Below are 19,782 nucleotides of genomic sequence, written 5' to 3'. Positions count from 1 at the left end.
TACTGAAGTAGCAAATCAAGAAAGTAGAAGTGCTTAAAACCTTTCACTTTTATATTTAAATTTTTCAGATAGCAAAATAAGTCTTTAGAGGTTATTTAATATTGCAGGTAAAATAGGGAAAAAAAATCTCATTTATGGAGAAATTTGACATTCCACAGAGATATTTAGCTATTGTATGCCTGGGAGGGTGTCGAGTAGCAATTATGAAACTCAGTAACTATTATGAGCCCAGTTACATCTCCTTAAACAAGGTGTAATGTTTTTCTGGAAGTTTGCAGTGAAGCCCAAAAGTATCCAAATAGAAATGAAGTCTGTTCATTTCTCTGATTGCAGTCAAGCAGTGGAAGTTCAATGGGGAATCCTTAACAGCCGTTCCTTTACAGAAGCACAGAATTTGTGTGTTATTCTGCACATGTAGACTCCAGAGGTTTCTGTCAGTTTCAGTGGAATGATGACCATGAATGCTGATATTTTCAATATTATTACTACCTCAAAATCCAGACCAATGTTTATTGATAAGTGGATTTCAAAAAATATTCCCCCCAAGTATCATAATTCTCCTTTGATCTGCTCAAAGTGTAATATCATTTACTATAAAATACAGCAAAATACTTTGAAGAGCAATTATTGTTAGTGATGTAAAGATTCATTGCAACATCACCTTGCCACAATTTTTAAAAATAATCCTCCAAATCAGTTCTTACCAAATATGTGCATTTCAAATCTTGCACAGCTTGGGGTTCAGTGAACAGAATGTCAGTGAGCAGCTGATATATTTTCCTGTGTCAATTTTCTGTTCTATTCCTGATGCTACTCATGCTCAATGCAGTGAGCTTGGAGTGACCTCTGTAATATAAATGAGGGATTTGTGTGATTCACAAATAGAGTAATGAGGAACAGGTGAACTAAAGCAAGATAATGTGAATGCGAGAAACAATAAATAAAAACTGTAAATGCTGAACAACGCTCAGTGGGAACGCAACATGTAAACAAGCACCAGAGTTATTGTTTCAGTTCAGTGACCTTTTTGTTAGACTGAGAGTGACATGATGCTGCCCCCCCCCCCCCCCCCCTTCTTCATAACATATAATGCAAGGGTAGGGGAGAGAGGACATAGTATATAAAATATAGGCAAGCTACAACTGAAATGGAAGATTTAACCAATAGCTGTGTGTCCACAGCACAGTGTTGGGGATCATTTTCAAAAAAGGATACTGTGATTGCAAACTCACCAATCTTGTTCTCTTATCTCAATCACGCTCAAGAGAAAATAGTTGGAAATTTAATTACAACATTGCAGCTTTTACTATCCCTCAAATCTTTCAACATGGCTCTCATTGAGAATATGGTGCAGGTGAATCTCTTTGATACATTAACATCTATGTGCCTACGAGTCACTTCTTGAGTGCTACTATTTACCATCAATTCCCTGCCCAAAGATTTGGAGCAAGCACCATTCCCAACCAGGGATCCAGTCTTGAGTCTACTACTACCTTTCCAATCAATGATTTCACTTAGGATCCTTCACATGTCAGGATTTGCAGGTTCAATTTTATGATATGTGTGTGTGTGTGTGTGTGTGTATATATATATATATATATATATATATACATATATCTCAAGGTTCTGTCTCTCCATGACCTCAACCCAGATAGGCCTGTGAAAAGGCCACATGGAGCAGGAGGGCATTTGGTATATTTCACAAGTATATGGATGCTATTTTTCGAACAGACCTAAGTTTTACATCTTTCCATAGAGCTAAATAATTGGTAATAGCACTAATCAGGTTGCATTACAGAAGCATAGCTTGTACTCAATAGGCCAAATGGCTTCCTCTATCCCTTAATAATTCAATGACTTTATCTGAGAAAATCTTCGAGGAGATGTCTGTCAGCATTCTGTGTCTCTTCAGGCACCATTTACTAAGAAAGTGTTGGCAACTGTGGACTTCCATTGAATTGTCCATGGCTAAGCTTTCCACGGTTCTGCAGTGGTTTGCCATTGCCTTCTGCTGAAGGCCAACTAGGCGATTCTCCCCCTTCCTGCCTACCACCAGACAGATCGAAAGGATTTAGAAACAAACAATCAACCTGTTAGGCCATGTTGTCAACGCACGTCTTTGACCACTATGTCCTAAATTTGGACTTGAGCCCAGAACCCTTGGCCAGGAAACAGGGACATTATCAGTATGCCACAGGTCTACATACCCAAGCAACAATAAGCACCCTAAGCATCTTTATTGACTCCAGGAAGGATGTGATGAAAGTCATTCTCTATTTTTCTGTCTATCTGGGGAAAAAAGGGGCCACGAACAAGTCTAGTATTGCAGATGTTGACCCCAGTTTGCTGCGATAAGGATTTGTCTTTAAACAATGTGTTAGAAGTGTTCAGAAATCATTGCACTGAATTATTTCTCATGATGTTTTGGGTTTCTGTTGAAGATACTGGCCTGGGAGACTCTGTCTGTTCAAGCCCCAGCATATCAAGCACCACCAGTCCCAAGATAGAGCCTCCACCTTCACCCCACGCCAACCGTAAAAAGCATCGCAGGAAGAAGAGCACCAGTAATTTCAAAGCAGATGGCATCTCCGGCACAGCTGAAGGTAACCTACTCTTTGTATTTTATTGTTCATTAATAGTGTTTATCATTGACTGCAGTTAAATTGTTTAGAGGGTCATTAATTTAAGGGAAGGGAGCAAAAGTCTAGGATTTTCAACCATTCAAATTCCTGCTTGTGTGCTCCTGTTCTCGAGTTTGACAGGTTTCTCAAACTGGTGCGTTGTAAGCACAGCCTATTTGTAGAATTGTTTATGTGGTGTTGGATGACTGAATCAGTTCAGTGTTGGTGGTCATTAGTGTTGATGTTTCTTACACTGGAAAGCTGGTAATGGGATTATGCTTCATATATTCATCCCATAGTAACTTATCAAAGACAGTTGAGCTTTTGGAGTGCAGATCTCTGTTTCTGTTTCTTGTGAAGACTTGTAGGTGATTAATTCAGATTACTGTTGCATTCTTCTGCCGAGGAGAGACCAGTGAATAGGGCAACTATAAACATCATGGTTAGGTAGATGAGACACACATTATGCTTTTCTCCATTCCTCTGGTCAATGGTCCTCTCAAGTGTCACCGTTGTTCAAGAATTGCCATTCTTGTACAACAGTTAAAGTCAGTTGTCATATTTGGCGTTGGAAGACATTGTGTGATCTAATCTATGCTCTACTTAACATAAATTCCAAGAGTAGGCATTAGGGATTGATGAAGAGCTGTAACACTAGTAGTTTTCATTCTATTTCAGGAACTGTGCTGAAATTCAGGACAGTTGTATGATCTCCAGTGCTGCTGCTACTTTGGCAGATGTTACAAACTCAGCATGATTTGCACTAGCCTTTTGATTTCAAGCAGTGTCTTCAATGTAGACAGAAATGTTCTGAGATGTTTTAAAGGTGCTCTTGTACAGAGCACCCTGCCAGATGAACACTTAGTCCCTGGGTAAATTTCAGGTTCTAACAGACTGAGAGACATCATCAATTAGTGTTTTCCCACAACCCTTGTTGGTGTTCTTAGTACATATTGCTCTCTCTGAGAAGATTGGAACTCAACAGGATCTGATACTTACCTGCCCCTTCCCTCAATCATGCCATCTGAAATTGTAGCTGTAATACAAGTGGATTTGAAATGTGATTCTGAGTAGCATACATCCTTTAAAACAATAATTCATCAAGAAACCGGATCTTTAATTGCCAGCACTGAAGTGTCAGGAGAAGATTTCTGGAGGCATGTAGGCACCACTTTGAAATGGTCTCAGATGATTATCAAGTCTTTGTCCCAAAGCTAGGTCCACAATAATGGCATGAATTCAAATGCAAGTTGAGTTTTGCCAGATGGGTCATAGATCTGGTACATGCCTAAAGTTATTTCTTTGCTGTGGTTGACGTGCACAATGTGTTGTTATTCTGTTTGATTGCATGTTTTCTTTCTCTTTGTTAATGCTCCTGTACCTCCATCATCCAGGGATGTTTAACTAAAGTAAAGGTGCTTTATAAACAACCTTTGTTGTTGTACATGATGAAATGGTTTTCTAATATATGGCATTGGCTAAATGAAAAGATTGATTTCCACTTATAATCACACCACTTCTTGCTGGCCTTGCCTTCATGTAACCTTGCCCCAAGCTGTGGAATATTCTTCTTGCACCTCTCTACTTCACTTTCCTCCTTTAACACACTCCTCACAAGCTACATCATCTGCCCTAATACTGTATCTTCCTCTGTCGCTTAATGCCAAATTCTTTAATCAATTATGTTCCAATGAAATGTTTTGAGATGCTTCTTTACGTTATGTTATCTATTGTGATATCCATCGTGATAAAGTTTACATGTGTGTCACGTGATTCAGTCTTAGTCTCATGACAGAACAGCGTCAAAATGCCAGTGTTTTAGAAAAGGAGAAGTCCTTGCTTACAATATCAGATTTATTGATGTCTACATTGTCGATCCAGTTTGGGGCAGTGGGATGGTGGCAGTGATGCTACATGCTGTAAATCTTGCAGCACTCTGGTCCACCACTATTACAGCTAAATAGTTCCTCCCATCCCATTTTACTTGTGTTGGGCTGTGATGCTATTGCAGTCAGAGATTTGCTGGATTGGTCAGCCCTGCCTTACCACTGCACAATTGCTCTGTGGAGCTGATCAAATGGATGTGACCTGCAAGTAATCTAACTGTCAAGAGTCCAGGCTTTAGAAGAGATGCAAATGAAAAAAAAATTAACTCTCTTTCTTTAAACCATAAAAATTGCAATTACTATGATAGGTGATTAAATCAGCAAGCATAACTCAAAATATTAAATTGATAAGAAATTGTGTTTCTTTTTGCATTTTCATTTCACACATCGCTCAGATCAGCTAATCAATCGTTAACTTGCTGAGCTTTAAAGTTCATTATTGGTTCCAGATATTTGAAACTTCCATTAGTATTTCTTTCAGAAGAAAGTTTAATTGAGTGCAGTAACAAGACTCAGTCATCATTTAAAAGTTCTGGATACTGCACAAGGGTTTCCACAGTCTGGATAAACTGCAAATCCTTGCCAAGAACTTCAACTAAATGTTGATTTGAAACCCGTAGTTATTTTATTGTGATGTGACTGTGGCTTAGCAGTAGCAATGACAGCATTGAATCAGGTAGATGCAGATTCAAGACCCGACTGCAAAGACTTGAGCACGACATCTAGGCCAATACGCCACCATGGTTTCAAATTTAAAGATCCCACACCACTACTTGAATAAGAGTAGGAATAACTGGGGAGGCAATGGCCTTGTGTGTTATCACTAAACTGTTCATCAAGACACCCAGGTTTGAATACCACCATAGCAAGGAATTTGAATTCAATAAAAGTCAGGAATTAAGAGTTTCTGTAATGGTGACCATCCAATGATCATGAAACAACCATGATTGTCATCGTAACCCAACTGGTTCACTAACCTTCTTTGAGGAAGGAAACTACTGTCCTTACTTCGCCTGGCCTACATGTGACACCAAGCCCAGAACAATGCGATTGACCCTTAACTGCTCTCTGGGCAATTTATAGATAAGAATAATTGCTGGCCTAGCCAGCAATGACCTGTGAACAAAAGGAAAAATTTCCTGTTGTATTGGCTAACGTAAACCCCTTAAACAATCCCATAAATATTGTTACGGCTTTGTGGGACTTTCTTGAGGGCACGGTTGCTGCAGCTAACCTATATGACAGCAGTGACTATGTTTCAGTAATATATCACTGTCTGTGAAGTGACATTCCTTGGTTAGAGACAAAAAAAGCTGCAGATGTTGGAATCCAAAGTACACAGGCAAGAGGCTGGAAGAACACAAAGCCAGGCAGCATTAGGAGGTGCAGAAGTTGACATTTCGGATGTAACCCTTCAGGATTGGGAGTGAGTGTGGGTGGGGGGAGCTGTAGATAATGGGGGAGGCAGGGACAGGGTAGTGGAGTGGGGATAGATGAAGATAGGTAGATTGGTCAATGGGAGGAATGAATCCGGTTGGTGGCAGGGAGCAGTGGAAGGGATGGGAAAGGGCTTGGATGGGAGTCGGGGGATGGAGAGAGAGGTTATTTGAAATTAGAGAACCCAATGTTGAGTCCTCCGGGCTGTAGGCTACCCAGATGGAAGATAAGGTGTTTTTTTCCTCCAATAGGAGCTGTGATTTGTTTTGGCAATGGAGAAGGCCAAAGATGGTCATGACAAAAAGGGAGTGGTTGGGCTAATTAAAATCGGCAATAACTCGAAGTTCCGGGTGACCCCGCAGACCTGGCTGAGATGTTTGGTGAACTGTTCCCAAAGTTCACGTTTGATCTCTCCGATGTAGAGAAGACCAATCTGGAGCACCTGATGCATTAAACTAAGTTGGAAGAGAGGCAGATGAACCTCTGTCTCACCTGGAAGGACTGTTTAAGGCCCTGGATGGAGGTGAGGGGGAGTGGTGTACCGGTAGGTTTTGCATCTTCTCTGGTTGCATGGGAAGTACCTGGGGGTTCAGTGGCAGGGGTGGCATGAACTAAGAACTGTCGGAGGGAACGGTCCTTGTGGAAGGCAGAGAGGGGTGGGGAGGGGAAGATGTTATTGGTGGTGAGGTCTATTTGGGGTTGGCGGAAGTATTTGAGGATGATGCGTTGGATGACTTTGACTTCGCCCACAACTTCCACTCCGCCCTCCAATTCACTTGGTCCATCTCGAACATCACCCTCCCCTTTCTTGACCTCACCATTTCCATCTCCAGCAACAATCTCCAGATGTACGTTTACTACAAACCCATAGACTCCCATAACTACCTGGGCTACATCTCCTCCCACCTAGTATCCTATAAGGACTTCATCCCATTCTCCCGATTCCTCCACCTCCACAGCATCTGCTCGAATGAGGAGATATTCCAGTCGCGAGCATCCCAGCTGTCCATCTATTATGAACAACTTACTTTACCTCCCTTCGTCATCCAGACAGCCCTCCACCACACCACCTCTATTCCCTGTTCCACTGCTCTAAACCCCGCCATATTACAATAAAGACAGAGTCTCCCTTGTCCTCACCTACCGCCCAACAGTCTCCGCATAAAACACATCAGTTTAAACACATTTGTCAAATTCTACCAGTTAGAATATTCCCTTAAACTTTATTCCTTTATCCAAGTTCTTGCCCATCACCAGCCTATGTCACAAGGTTATTTCCAATTTTAGGCATTGTCATTTGTACCAATAGTCTCTTACATAAAACCATCTCTTACATAAAACTCCGTTGCCTGTCTCAATAACATCTGTAGACACCATCCCAGTGACTGACTCAAAAATCTCGTCAGATGATTCGAATATAGTCTACCTTCAAGAATCCACCTTGGAGATTTGTCTATCTTAAGCCATACTATTTTCTCCATTACATTTGTTTTAGTTTTTACAAAGCGCATTAAGTTCCTCACTGAGACTTTTTTTTAGGTTTTCTGTTATAGCTACTATATATTGCCTTTATCATTTATGAATACGAACCTTCCTACTAGACTGCTTTTTATTCAAACTTATGTAAACTGAATATGATCACATTGCCTTCTGTGGATCCTCTCCTGATGAAACAAGCTGATTAGCTTGATCTTGAAGTTTGGGTTGTCATTGTTGGTGTTTGGGAGAGTCTCTGTAGCTGCGCCACCAATGGCATTTCTCTGATATGTTGGATATTGAGAGTTCAATGTGGATGATCTTTGAAGCAAATTTCAGCACTTTCTCCACCAACTGGGTCAGACAACGCTCGTGTTTTCCCAAGAGCAGTAGTCTGTAATGGAGAAGTCTGTAATTCCTTTTTTTATCGTTCCGTCATATTGTTTGTACTTGCAACCTCGATGCAGTTTACCCTGAGGCTGTTCTCCATAGGAAACATTATTAGGATTCTATCGTCATCCATGTGGGAGACATGGCCTGCTGAAGTTGAATTTTCTAGAAGTGGTCTCCATGCTGTTGAGCCCAACATGATGGAGGACCACTGTGTCTGTGAATATGAATGCAAAGTACTCATTCATCAAGTCTGCCATGTCATTTGTGTTCATTTTAACTTGGCTTGCATTGGCTTTAAAGGACATGGATTTCCAATTTCCACTCTCTTTGTCTTAATACTAAAGAAACCTTTTTTGCAATTCGACCTTGATATATCTTTATTGAGAGGAACTGAAACTAAGAGTAGGGGTGATATGCTTCAGTTGTGCAGACCATTGATAAGACCACATCTCAAGTACTATGTGCAGTTTTGGTCTCCTTATTTAAAGAAGGATGTAAATTTGTTGGAGATCATTCAGAGGAAGTAAATGAGATTGTTACCTGGAATAAGCAGGTTGTCTTACAAGGAAAGATGAGACACTAGGCTTGTTTCAGAAGAACGAGAGGTTAATTGGCAGAAATGCATAAGATCCTGAATGGTCTTGACAAAATGGATGCGAAAAGGTGATTTATCTTTGGGTGAGTCCAGAATTAGGGGCACAATATTTTAAAATCAGGTGTCATCCTTTTAGTACAGAGATCAAATATATATCTTATCTTGCTGAAGATTATGTGACTTTGGAACTGATTGCCTTAGAAGGCGGTTGAAGTGGTACCAATGAGTATTTTTAAGATGGAAGTACGTAGACTCGTATTTAGCAAAGAAGTCCAAGGTAAAAGGGGATGTGGAACTTGAAACACAAAAAATTCAGTAATGATTTTATTGAATGGCAGAACAAGCTTAAAGGGCTTAAATGATCTACTTATGCTCCTATTTTGTATGTTCAGATGATCCTTTCCCTGTATTCCCTTACTGCAAGCTTTACGTTTTTGTATCTTTATTGGTTTTTAAAGTTTTCCTAGTCATCTGACCTTTCGCTACTTGCATTTGTTAGAGCCTTTTTAAGAGCACCTGGTATTATGCTTGCTCTGCTTCTTTTGCTAATATTATCGATAGAATGATTAAAAAGGTTTTAGATTAGATTGCTTACAGTGTGGAAACAGGCCCTTAAACCCAACAAGTCCACACCAACCCGCCGAAGCACAACCCAGCCAGACCCATTCCCCTACACTTACCCCTTCACCTAACACTACGGGCAATTTTAGCATGGCCAATTCATTTAACCAGCACATTTTTGTACTGTGGGAGGAAACCCACGCAGACATGGGGAGAATGTGCAAATTCTACACAGACAGTTGCCTGAGGCAGCAACTGAACCCAGGTCTCTGGTGCTGTGCCACCGTGCCACCCATGTTGCTGAGCTCGCCATAATTCAAATTGTGTTGATCATCTGTAGCCATTCCTGAAGTCTGCCTATTATTTTGCCAAACCCATTTATTGTAAGCCACGTTATGTACCACTGGATGTTTCAATTGGTCAGTAGAGAAAAAGTGAGCAAAATTCCTTTTAAAAATTAGGATTTTTTGTCTTCAGTTCAAAAAGTCACAGAATCTCAGAATTGAAGGAAACCATTTGGCCCATTATGTTTGCAACAGCTCTCCAGCAAGCATTATGACTTGGTGCTATTTGCCAACATTTCCCCACACCATTGCACATTGTTTTTATTCAAGTAGACATCCAATAACCTCTTGAAAGCCTTGATTGATTCTGCTTCCGTGACACTTCCTGGTAGTGTAGTCCAGACCCAAACCACTTGTGTGGAAAATTTGTTTTCTTCTTGCATCATATTTGCTAAGTTTACAAATCTTTTTTACCGCTTTGTAATCCACTCTGCAAGGAGAACGATCTTCAGTATCCTCGACCGAACTTTCTGATCCCTTCTGCACACTCTCCAAAGAATTCACAGCCTCCCCGTAGTGTGGCAGCCAAAACCATATGCAGTACTTCACCTGAGATCTAATAAGTGTCTTGCAAAGGGCATAAAAAATATTGTTCCTTTCTCTCCAGAAAGTGCTGATTCAAGTGAGGTGCTTCAATTGCTTTTCAAGATCATGTGTAAAATAGCTATCCTTCACACTATATTGGGGAATGAACCATTCAGCTGTGGTGGGCATAACAAGTGTTTTCCCAACACTCGTGGTTGCAATGGGAAAGTTAATTTTTTTAATCCACTTGCTAATGATGGTGAGGTAAATTACCGCTTTATCTGAAACCAAGTAACTTGGCATAGATTATTCATCCCAGCTGGATCTGCTTGGCTTAATACTGTATCTGCATGTCATCGGCGAAGTTGAAAGCATTGATGTTTTAATCAAACTCCTAAATATTTACAATGTAATTTATTCATACTCATATATAACATATTCTAACAGGGGTTACTTATGATGTGAAGAATATTGACACTTCTTCATCATTTCCCTTCTCTTCCCTCTCCCCACCGACATTTCAAATTTTGTACCCAACCCTGGAGGATTTGTCCCTGCTTCCATTGCCAGAGGTTATCTCTTCCATGGGATCTCACTGGCCCTCTGACTTCTGTTCTTGACTTTAGGCCCAGTTTTTAGTGGCTGCTGAAACTATTTTCAGAACCGATCAGGACAATGCTGTAGGGTTTATTATAAATTACAGATTAAAACTCCTTATTAGACATGTAATCTTGATTTGCCAGACTCTGAGATGAATAGCCACTGATTTATATAAATAATTGATGACAGGGTAACTGATTCCCAAGGGCCCATCAGGTGCCTTTCCAAAGTCTTTAATGACAGTTGGTAAACAACTGCATTCAGCTTGGCAACAAATAATGTTTCAATGACACACATGTTCACATTTGTCAGTGCTGAATTTTGATCAGAGGAATAACTTCCACAAAATGAATTGACTGTTACCTCATTATTTGCCAAAGCAAGAGGTTAAGTACACAACAGACTTGCCTCCTAAAGAGCAGGTGAGTATACAAATTCAATAAACTGCATAACTGGTGTATTTAAAATCTATAAATCACTGAAGTCAGGAGACTTACTGAACCTTCTCTGGTGGAGGAGGAGGAGAGGGTGGGGTGGGAATCGGTCTTGGCTCAACACAGACTACAGATGGAAAGGATGAAAGCTTACTCACAGAATAAAATCCTGTTCACTTGTTTCAGTGCAAGACTGCAAACGTTGCTTTATAAAGAAAGTATGTTTTGACAAAAGTGCACTCGCATAATTATTCATATTGGCGAAACCCATTTTGAACAACATGACATAAAGATACCATTTATGTAAGTTCCAGCCTAATTACAGTCATTCATAACCAGCACTTAGAGAGAAGTGCCACAATGAGGACTCCTTTGAGAACCGTTTTTAAAGAATTATCATTGACTTTCTCTTCCTTCTCCCCCACCTTAACCTATAAAAGCACCTCTCATTCTTTCAGTTGATCTTGAGTTTGAATGGTTTCCTGTTTAAACTGAGATCATCAGGTGTTGCTCATAAGAGGAGTGAGCTACAGCTTGAATTAATTTTGATTTGCAAGGGAGCTGAATTGCTCTCTGTGGTTGAAATTAAATGATCACTGAATTATCCTATAACTTTAATCATTCTAGCTCCCTCACCATATTGAGCTCAGTTAAACCTACAAGTCATTGTCCTGCTTAACAGTCTATATCTCTACTGCTGTTAGTCTGGTCCTTTCACCATATTGGGCTGGTAATACCTCCTATAACTGAATCTTTACAGCAGCTGATGCAGATCCTGCAGCCTGTTGGCATCGGTAACTCCTCCTGTCACCAGTCTTTTCTCAATTATCTCTATTGATATGAAACAAAAATAGAAATATTGATCCATCACCGGACCCAAAATGTTAGCTTTGATTTCTCTCCACAGATGCTGCCAGACCTGCTTAAGTTTTTCCAGCAATTGTTGGGTTTTTTTCTGATTTCCAGCATCCACGGTTTTTTTTTAGTTTAGTCTATTGATATAAATCAGTTCCCATTCACCGTTGGCCCCAAAAACCCTTTCCACTGGTTACTTCAATAGCATTATAAGTTTTCATTTCCAAGCTAAGATATTCCAAAAGCTGACCAGAAGATGATGAGAATTCTTCGAGTTGTATTTACAATTGATTTTCCTTTAAAAGATTTCAGTGTTTTATAGTATTTGCAAATGATGGGGCCTTCTTCCAAAGTGCGTTTTCCTGATATGTATATAAGTTGGAAGTTTTTATTTATTAAAGCAAGTATTCTTAGGAATGACTTGTATCCTTGTTACAATCTACCCCAGTCAATCAGCTTGCAATCCATTCAGGTATATTGGCAAAGACCTTAAATCTGTAGTTTTAATCATTGATAAAATATTGTGAACTTGAAATGATGGGAGTATCTTGTGGTCAGGGCAGTCAGTGCAAAGTGACTTTGGAGCTCATTAGCTATCTCTCTCAGATCAAGTGCAGCGCAGAAAATCATCTTTTACCCTGGTCTGCAAACTACATTAATCCACATCTCAGCAACCCTTCACAGGATTCCACCAGCCAAAACCAGGCAATCATTCTCATTTACATTACCAATCTCAGAGCAAAGAATAAGTCAAAATTTGTATCTCCATGAAAGATACCGTTTCCTTTCAATTTCAAATTATTTTTATTATTATTCTTTTCATGGTATATGGGCATCGCTGGCAAAACCAGTATTGTTTGTCTGTCCCTCATTTCCTGTGAAAAGGTGACGGTGAGCAGCCTTCTTGAACCACTGCAGCCCCTTTGTTTTGACTTATCTTTAACTGAGTGGCTTCTCAGCCATTTTAAAGAGCTGTTGAGAGTCGACCACATTGCAGTTCTTCTGAGGTTGTGTTTTGGCCAGACCAGGTTAGGATGTTCTTCCTTGAAGAGCAGAATTGAACCAGCTGGGTTCTGTGGATAGCCAATGATCATGGTTACCATTACTGAGACTAGCTCTCAATGCCTGGTTGAATAATTGATTGAAATTAGATTCCTCTGGCTGCTATGGGAGTTGAATCCTTGTCCCCTGAATTAGTTTGAGTTTCTGGATTAGTCTTCCCGGACTTGTGTTAGAGCAGTTGTAATAGGGTGGAAAGTGATGGAGAAAAGATGAGATTGATGATTCAGTCCATCTTCTCACTTTTCATTCTGTTCACTCATATACCCTGCAGACACATTTTTACTAGCCTCAGCTCCTGCGGCCCTGTTGAGCATACTGACTTTCCCTGTCCTTTCCCGGGTCTTCGTACAGTGATACAATGCAAATGTCATTGAAGTAATATTCCAGGAGTCAAGACTAATTTTCTGTGGATGAGAATTGAAACCCCACCCTGACAGCTGTTGTAATTTGAATTCAATTAATAATTAATAGGGGAGGCGATGGCCGAGTGGAATTATCGCTGGACTGTCAACCGAGGGGCTCAGATAATGTCTGAGGACCCAGATTTAAATCCCACCACCGCACATGATGGAATTTGAATTCATCTAAAAATATCTGGAATTAAGAGTCTAATGATGACCGTGAATTCATTGTCGATTGTTGAAAAAATCCATGTGGTTCACTAATATCCTTTAGTGAAGGAAACTGTCATCCTTATCTGGCCTGGCCTACATGTGAATCCAGACCCACAGCAACATGGTTGACTCTTAACTGCTGTCTGGGAAATTAGGGATGGGCAATAAATGCTGCCTGGACAACGATGCCCTCATCCTGTGAATGAATAAATGAATGAATACATAAATCTGAAATTCTATGTTAGTCTCAATGATAGTGACTATCAAGCCACAATCCATTATTGTAAAAACCAACTTGGTTCACTAAAATCCTTTAGGGAAGGAAATCTGCCATCCTTATCCACTCTGGCACATGTGTATTCCTGAAGAAGGGCTTATGCCCGAAACGTCGATTCTCCTGTTCCCTGGATGCTGTCTGACCTGCTGCGCTTTTCCAGCAACACATTTCCAGCTCTGATCTCCAGCATCTGCAGACCTCACTTTCTCCCCATGTGTATTAGAAGCCTTGAACTTCTAAAAGACTCACCTGGTCCACTAATACTCTTAGCTATTCTGACCAAATGTGACTGTAAACCTACAGCAAAGGAGCTAACTCATAACAGCGCTGTTAAATGACCATGCAAGCCTCTCAGTTCATGGACAATGAGAGATAGGCAACAAGTACTGGCCTTGCGATTGATGTCCACATCAATCCCTCAGTCACAATTTTAAAAACTGGAATTTTCACTGTGATTTTCAACTGAATACACAACTCCCCTGATAATGGAGGCATCCACGTTAGTCTAGAGCAAGATCGAGGAATGGGCTGACTTATGGCAGGTAACATTTGAATAAAGGAAGAGAAAAACTGATTGATCTTCCCAAACGTTCCCAATTACCTGCTGAAGATGCTTGACTCTGGAACTGAATTTAATGTTGGCGGACATGTGGGCCAGAGAATCTACAGGAGCTGTGCCTGGGCTGTCTCCAGACACCCCAATCCTTTGCACATTGGGCAATTAACTGACCAGCATCAGGATGCACATCCTTTTAAGAGTGAAGGCCCACCTGCTGCTCTTTAATCTTAGCACTCACTACAGAATTGCACCCAGTGTGGATTAGCTATGATGGAGGTGGTCCGAGAACCCAGGAAAGAGTTGTTGAAATCTTATGGGCATGCTCAGACATGCCCTGGAAGCTGGGGTTCTGGTTGATTGTGGGTCTCTGGTATGTTTTCTTGGATTAGCACTAAGTGCAGGGTTTCCAACCATGGACCACTGACTGTCCAATCAAGAGGACATCCTCCACTGAGTCTGCAGAATGTCCACGTGTTTTTCCTGTGCATTGTCCCATGAAGAGTAGGGCTAACTCCAGACCTTTCCACCAGCACCAACCCTTGGTTAGAATGCCAGCAGCAGTGAGAAGTGACCATTAATTGGCATTTGATTGACCCCTGAAGTCGGAAAGAGGCTGAACATCTCTCCACAATTCTCCATTCAATTCCAGGTTGGCCCCACCCCAGCTACCTTCCAACCTGCTTCCATAGGCTATACACAATTCCTCAGGTGCGTGGGGTACAGCTTCCATAAGTTACCCAATTCTTCACATTTTCCATTCAGTCATGGAATATGGATATTGCACTCATATTGAATTTCTATTTCTAATTGACCCTGAGTAGGTGGTGCTGAACCACCGCTTTCAATACAAATGAATGGCTGCTTGACTATTTCAGAGGCAGTTAAAAATCAGCCACATTGCTGTGCATCTGGAGTCATATATAGGCCAGACCAGATAAGAACATCTGTGAACTGTATGGGTCTTTATGAAAATCAAGAAGTTTCAAAACCTCCATTACTAGTTTTTTATTCCCATCTTTATTTAAGTACATTTGAATTCTCCAGTTAATTTTAACTCACATCTCTGAAGCATTCATGCATACGCTTGGATTACTAGTTCAGTAACATAAACACTGTACTGACTACTTGAGTTGGTTAAGAAGACGAACGAGAGGGAGATATGTATCCATGTATGGACATTACTATAGTCCTAACCTGATTTGCAAATACATATCCAGGCTGAAATCAATGCAGAACTGCCTGAGAATGTGGTGAAGGCAGGTGAGTCAAGGCATTGAAGAGCCAATTGGATTGTTATCTGAAAAAAAATGTGTGGTTTTTGCTTGAATACAGTGGAGTGGTGTTAAATAAATTGCTCACTTGTAGAGCCAACGCAGAAATGACAGGCTGAAAGATCTCCTGTCCTGCAAAGGTTCTACGATGATCAGAATCAGAAAGCCCTGTTAACTGTATTCCCCCCCCACCACCCCCCAAAAACCTGTGAAACCTCCTAGCAGTTTCCTGTATCAGAAGGTTAGGATTCAATTTGCCAGTTGGCTGCTGAGTTTCCTAAATAATGTAGTAACTACCCTTCAAAAGTATTTAATTGGCAATAAAGCACTTTGGGCTGGCGTGGGGTCCTGACAGGTCCTGTATTAATTCAAGGGTCATACTTGTTTTATTTCCTATCTTTTGTAATTCATTTTCTTTTACATTGTCTCTTACTCCCTCCATCCAACCTCGGCTAAGATCAGCTAATTTAGCAGATGCTGGAATTCCGTCTAAGACCTTGTGATTTCTGTTGCTCATTGACATACAGTTATTACTGACTAAACCATTAGAAGTATCACTGTCATTTCCTTAAAACATTCTTTTTGGGATTGCATCAAAATAAAAGCCAGTAGAATTTTGAAATGTATAAAGCCAACAAGAGGGAATGACAATATGAAGGAATTATTCTATGCCATTTGTCTATTCGCATAATAACATAGTGACAAGATAAAAAGCAACATGAGACATTTGGATGTTCACATTATACGGTGAAGATAGAGAAGGCATCTGATAGATCCAAAGTAGCTCTCGCAAGCAAAAGACTTGCATTTATGTAGCACTTCTTAAAAGTGGCGCAATATTGGGAAAACCCCTTGAAAATAGTGCCATTAAAATTTTTTTGCATCCATCTGAGAGGGCAGCTAGAGCTTTGATTTAACACTTCATCTGCAAGGTGCGCATTCAGCAATGCAGCACTCCTATGGTACTGCACTTGAGTATCAGCCTTGAACTTGTGCTCGGATCTCTGAAGCTCAACTTCATTAGAGAAGCAAGAGTACTACCCACAGAGACTGTCATATTACAATGTGGCTTGGAGTGCACTCATGAAAAAGAGGAAGGGGAAAATGGCAAGAGAGGTTAACTCCCTAAATGTTCAGACCAAAAGAGGTTGGAAGATCATCAGTGAGGGCTGCAGACATGATTCCTTTCTGTGGTTTCCCCCACTTGCCATTATGACCATTAGTATCTGAAAGGTTCACATTCCATTTAAGTGGAAATTGGGAGCAGCACCTTATCATTGGTAATTGCCAGCAGTATTCTAAGAAGAGGCACCTATGCTGATGTGAATGCTGCTCGTTTCACCCTGAAGCGACTTTGATCTTATTTCATAGACCACATTCAAAAAACTCTAAATCCCTAGGCATAAATCTTTAGGCATCACATCAGTTGAAGGCCCCACTAAAGTGTGGGCAATAGGAGATTCTGTAAGCAAACCCAGCCTGGGCTTGCATGAAGCCTCGTTCAGGAGGCTTAATGGCAGTGAAACAGATCTCTTGGCTAGGTTCCCGACTGTTGCCTTGAAACTTCTGCAGAAGGTGCTCTGAAGGAAAGGGGCTGCCTTTCCCAGATGCTGGGACTATTTTTTGGCTGACTGCCACCTACTACTTTCTGGGTGCAGGTATTTCAGCATTTACTCCTGAAAGGTTTACTGCAGCCACCCAGGGGAATAAAAGCCTTATTTCTCGTCGAACCACACCTATTGTTCCAGAACAGATATTCTGCTTTGTGTGCTCTGCGATGATCGTTAAGCAGCCCTTTTGCCTTCGTGCTTTAATGGAGTGCAATCTCAAATGCAGTAAAATAAAAGGAAATTGCTCTTATGAAGTATGAGACTCTAACCTGAAACCTATAGTCTGCACTTCATACTGCATGACAGTAATGAACATATTATGGTACTCTGGACCTTGAAGAGATTTCATGGTGTGTTCAGGGGAGGAGAGCAAAGGATATGTATTCTGTAATCAAGAAGCACTGAATATTCCACGGGTTTTGATCACATACTGATTGGCCACAGTTTTAGCCCATCTTTTAGTCAATTATGCATGGCCTCTGTGCACTCGTGATAGTCAGAAAAACTGATAGCATTTGTCTGCATGTTGGCACACAGCCAGGTCAGCAGTAGGCAGCACGCAGTCGTTCTGAAAATGGATGGTTATAATTTTTAATTGATTGAAATTTTTAGGGTCGCCTGAAAATTAATGAAAGTGGAGGTTCTGAATTTTAAAAACAAATCATGGTGCAGGCAGCCTGAGATGTGCTCAAGTCCTGAATGAAGTTCAGTAAACATCACTCACTATAATATACACATGCACGAACAAACATAGGCGCACTAAGACATTGAGCACTAACACATGGGCAACAGTTCACGTTACGGAAAAGGAAGTGCTGGAGGGCTTAGAAAACATAAAGGTTGATAAATCCCGGGACCTGATCAAGTGTATCCCAGGATGTTGTCGTATATTAGGAGGAAATTGCGGGGCCATGAGCAGAAATATTTGTATCATCTATAGCCATGATGAGGTACCCAAGAACTGGAGGGTGGGTAATGTTGTGCTTTTATTTAAGAATGGCTTGGAAGTACAGACTGATGAATCTGGGTGATGGGTAAGTTGTTGGAAGTGATTGTGAAAGATAGGATTCACATGCTTTTGGAAGGCAAGGAATGATTAGGGGTTGTAAGAATGATTTTACGCAAGGAAAATTGTATGTCTCAATTTTTTCAGGAAGTACCCAAAAAGCTTGATGAGGGAAGAGTGGTTGATGTTGTTTGCTTTGACCAGCAGTGTTCCACAGGGGTCAGTACTGGGTCAACTTTTGTTTGTTATTTATATAAATAATTTGGATGAGCATATAGGAGACGTGGGTCAGTAAATTTGTGGATGACATCAAAGTAGGTGGTACAGTGGACAGTGAAGAAGATTATCTAAGATTTTAAAGAGATCTTGATCAATTGAGTCAATAGGCTGAGGAGTGGCTGATGGAGTTTAATTTGTCTAAATGTGAGGTATTGCAGTTTGGTAAAACAAACAAGGGCAGGACTTATGGTAGGGCTCTGTGTTGTAGAACGAGAAACCTATGGGTTCAGCTACATAATTCTTTGAAATTTACATCACAGGTAAAGAGGGTGGTTAAAAAGGTAGTTTAGCACGCATGCCTTCATTGCTCGATCTTTGAGTAGGAGTTGGAACAGTAATATTTTAAAAAGGCCACAATTCTAAAAGGGCTTCAGACCAGAAAGTTCTGGGTATATAAGTGCATTATTCATTTCAGGTGACAGGGCTAGTTGACAGAGTGATTAATGACAAATATACTGTTCTCGATAAGAGCAAGGAGGTTATGCTCAGCTTATAAAAGGCCATGTATTACATTCTTGGCCTCAGCTGCAGTACCATGTCCAGTTCTGAGCATTGCACTTTGGAAAGGATGCAAGGACATTTGAGAAGGGGCAGAAACAATTCACCAGAATTCTAGGGAGCTTAAAAACAAAGATAGATTAGAGAAGTTAGGACTTGTTTTCCTTGGAGGAAAGGAGGTTGAGCAGAGTCCAGTGGAGGTGTTGAAAATCATGAAGGGCCTAGACAGACTAGGTAGGGAGAAGCCGTACCCACTCATGAAGGATTGAGATTGAGAGAGTCATATTTAAAGTAGCTGGTGTAAGAAGCAGAAACAACATTAAGGAGGGGAGATCTCACTTGAGTGGTTACAATGTGTAAAGCACCGCCAGAGTATGTGAGTGAGTTATTCATTGTCACATATTTAGAAAGAACCAGTGAGAAGTGTTTTATCGCCACAATTCACGCCATTTTGAGTTACAAAAAGAATAAGAAGAAATTACATAAATCAGAGTTCATTTTCTGTACAAGGGATCTTCAAACCAGTGCTTCTGCAATGTGTCCTGAGCCTCAAGGAGTCTCTGTTCTGGGTACAGCAAAGGTGACCACACCAAGAGTCCACTCTTCCTACCGCAACCAGGAGTCCCCACTCTGGGCACCACTTCCACCACAGCCACGACCCACCAAGTCCATGAGTCCACACTCCAGGCCTACTGTTGCCACAACATGAAAAAAGGAAAAAGATGCAAAACAAGAGGGGGAAAAGAATAAAGCCAGCCTGACGCAGATGCATTCAGACGACCTACTGTGCCTCCAACTTGCATCTGGTGGAACTAGATTCATTTGAAGCTTTCAGAAGAAAATTGGACTTATCTGAAAAGGAGGAATGTGTAGGGTTAC

At 40.9% G+C, this 19,782-nt stretch overlaps 1 protein-coding gene across 8 annotated transcripts in view; it reads left to right on the top strand.

Annotated features, from left to right (window-relative positions):
- The window catches only part of agap1 (ArfGAP with GTPase domain, ankyrin repeat and PH domain 1), a 766,011-nt gene that overhangs the window by 616,801 nt on the left and 129,428 nt on the right, over positions 1 to 19,782 (top strand). For all 8 annotated transcript variants that reach the window (XM_043693252.2, XM_043693251.2, XM_043693245.2 and 5 more), the window contains one exon: positions 2,442 to 2,603. In XM_043693252.2, the coding sequence (XP_043549187.1) occupies positions 2,442 to 2,603 (162 nt within the window). The remainder of the gene's footprint in view (positions 1 to 2,441; positions 2,604 to 19,782) is intronic.

Source organism: Chiloscyllium plagiosum, unplaced genomic scaffold (assembly GCF_037043375.1).
Source record: "Chiloscyllium plagiosum isolate Xiang-an unplaced genomic scaffold, Cpla_swu_hap1 HiC_scaffold_7, whole genome shotgun sequence".
In the NCBI taxonomy this organism is placed as follows: Eukaryota; Metazoa; Chordata; class Chondrichthyes; order Orectolobiformes; family Hemiscylliidae; genus Chiloscyllium; species Chiloscyllium plagiosum.
The sequence above is the reverse complement of the archived record's forward strand: the minus strand, read 5'-3'. Positions and strand labels throughout refer to the sequence as shown.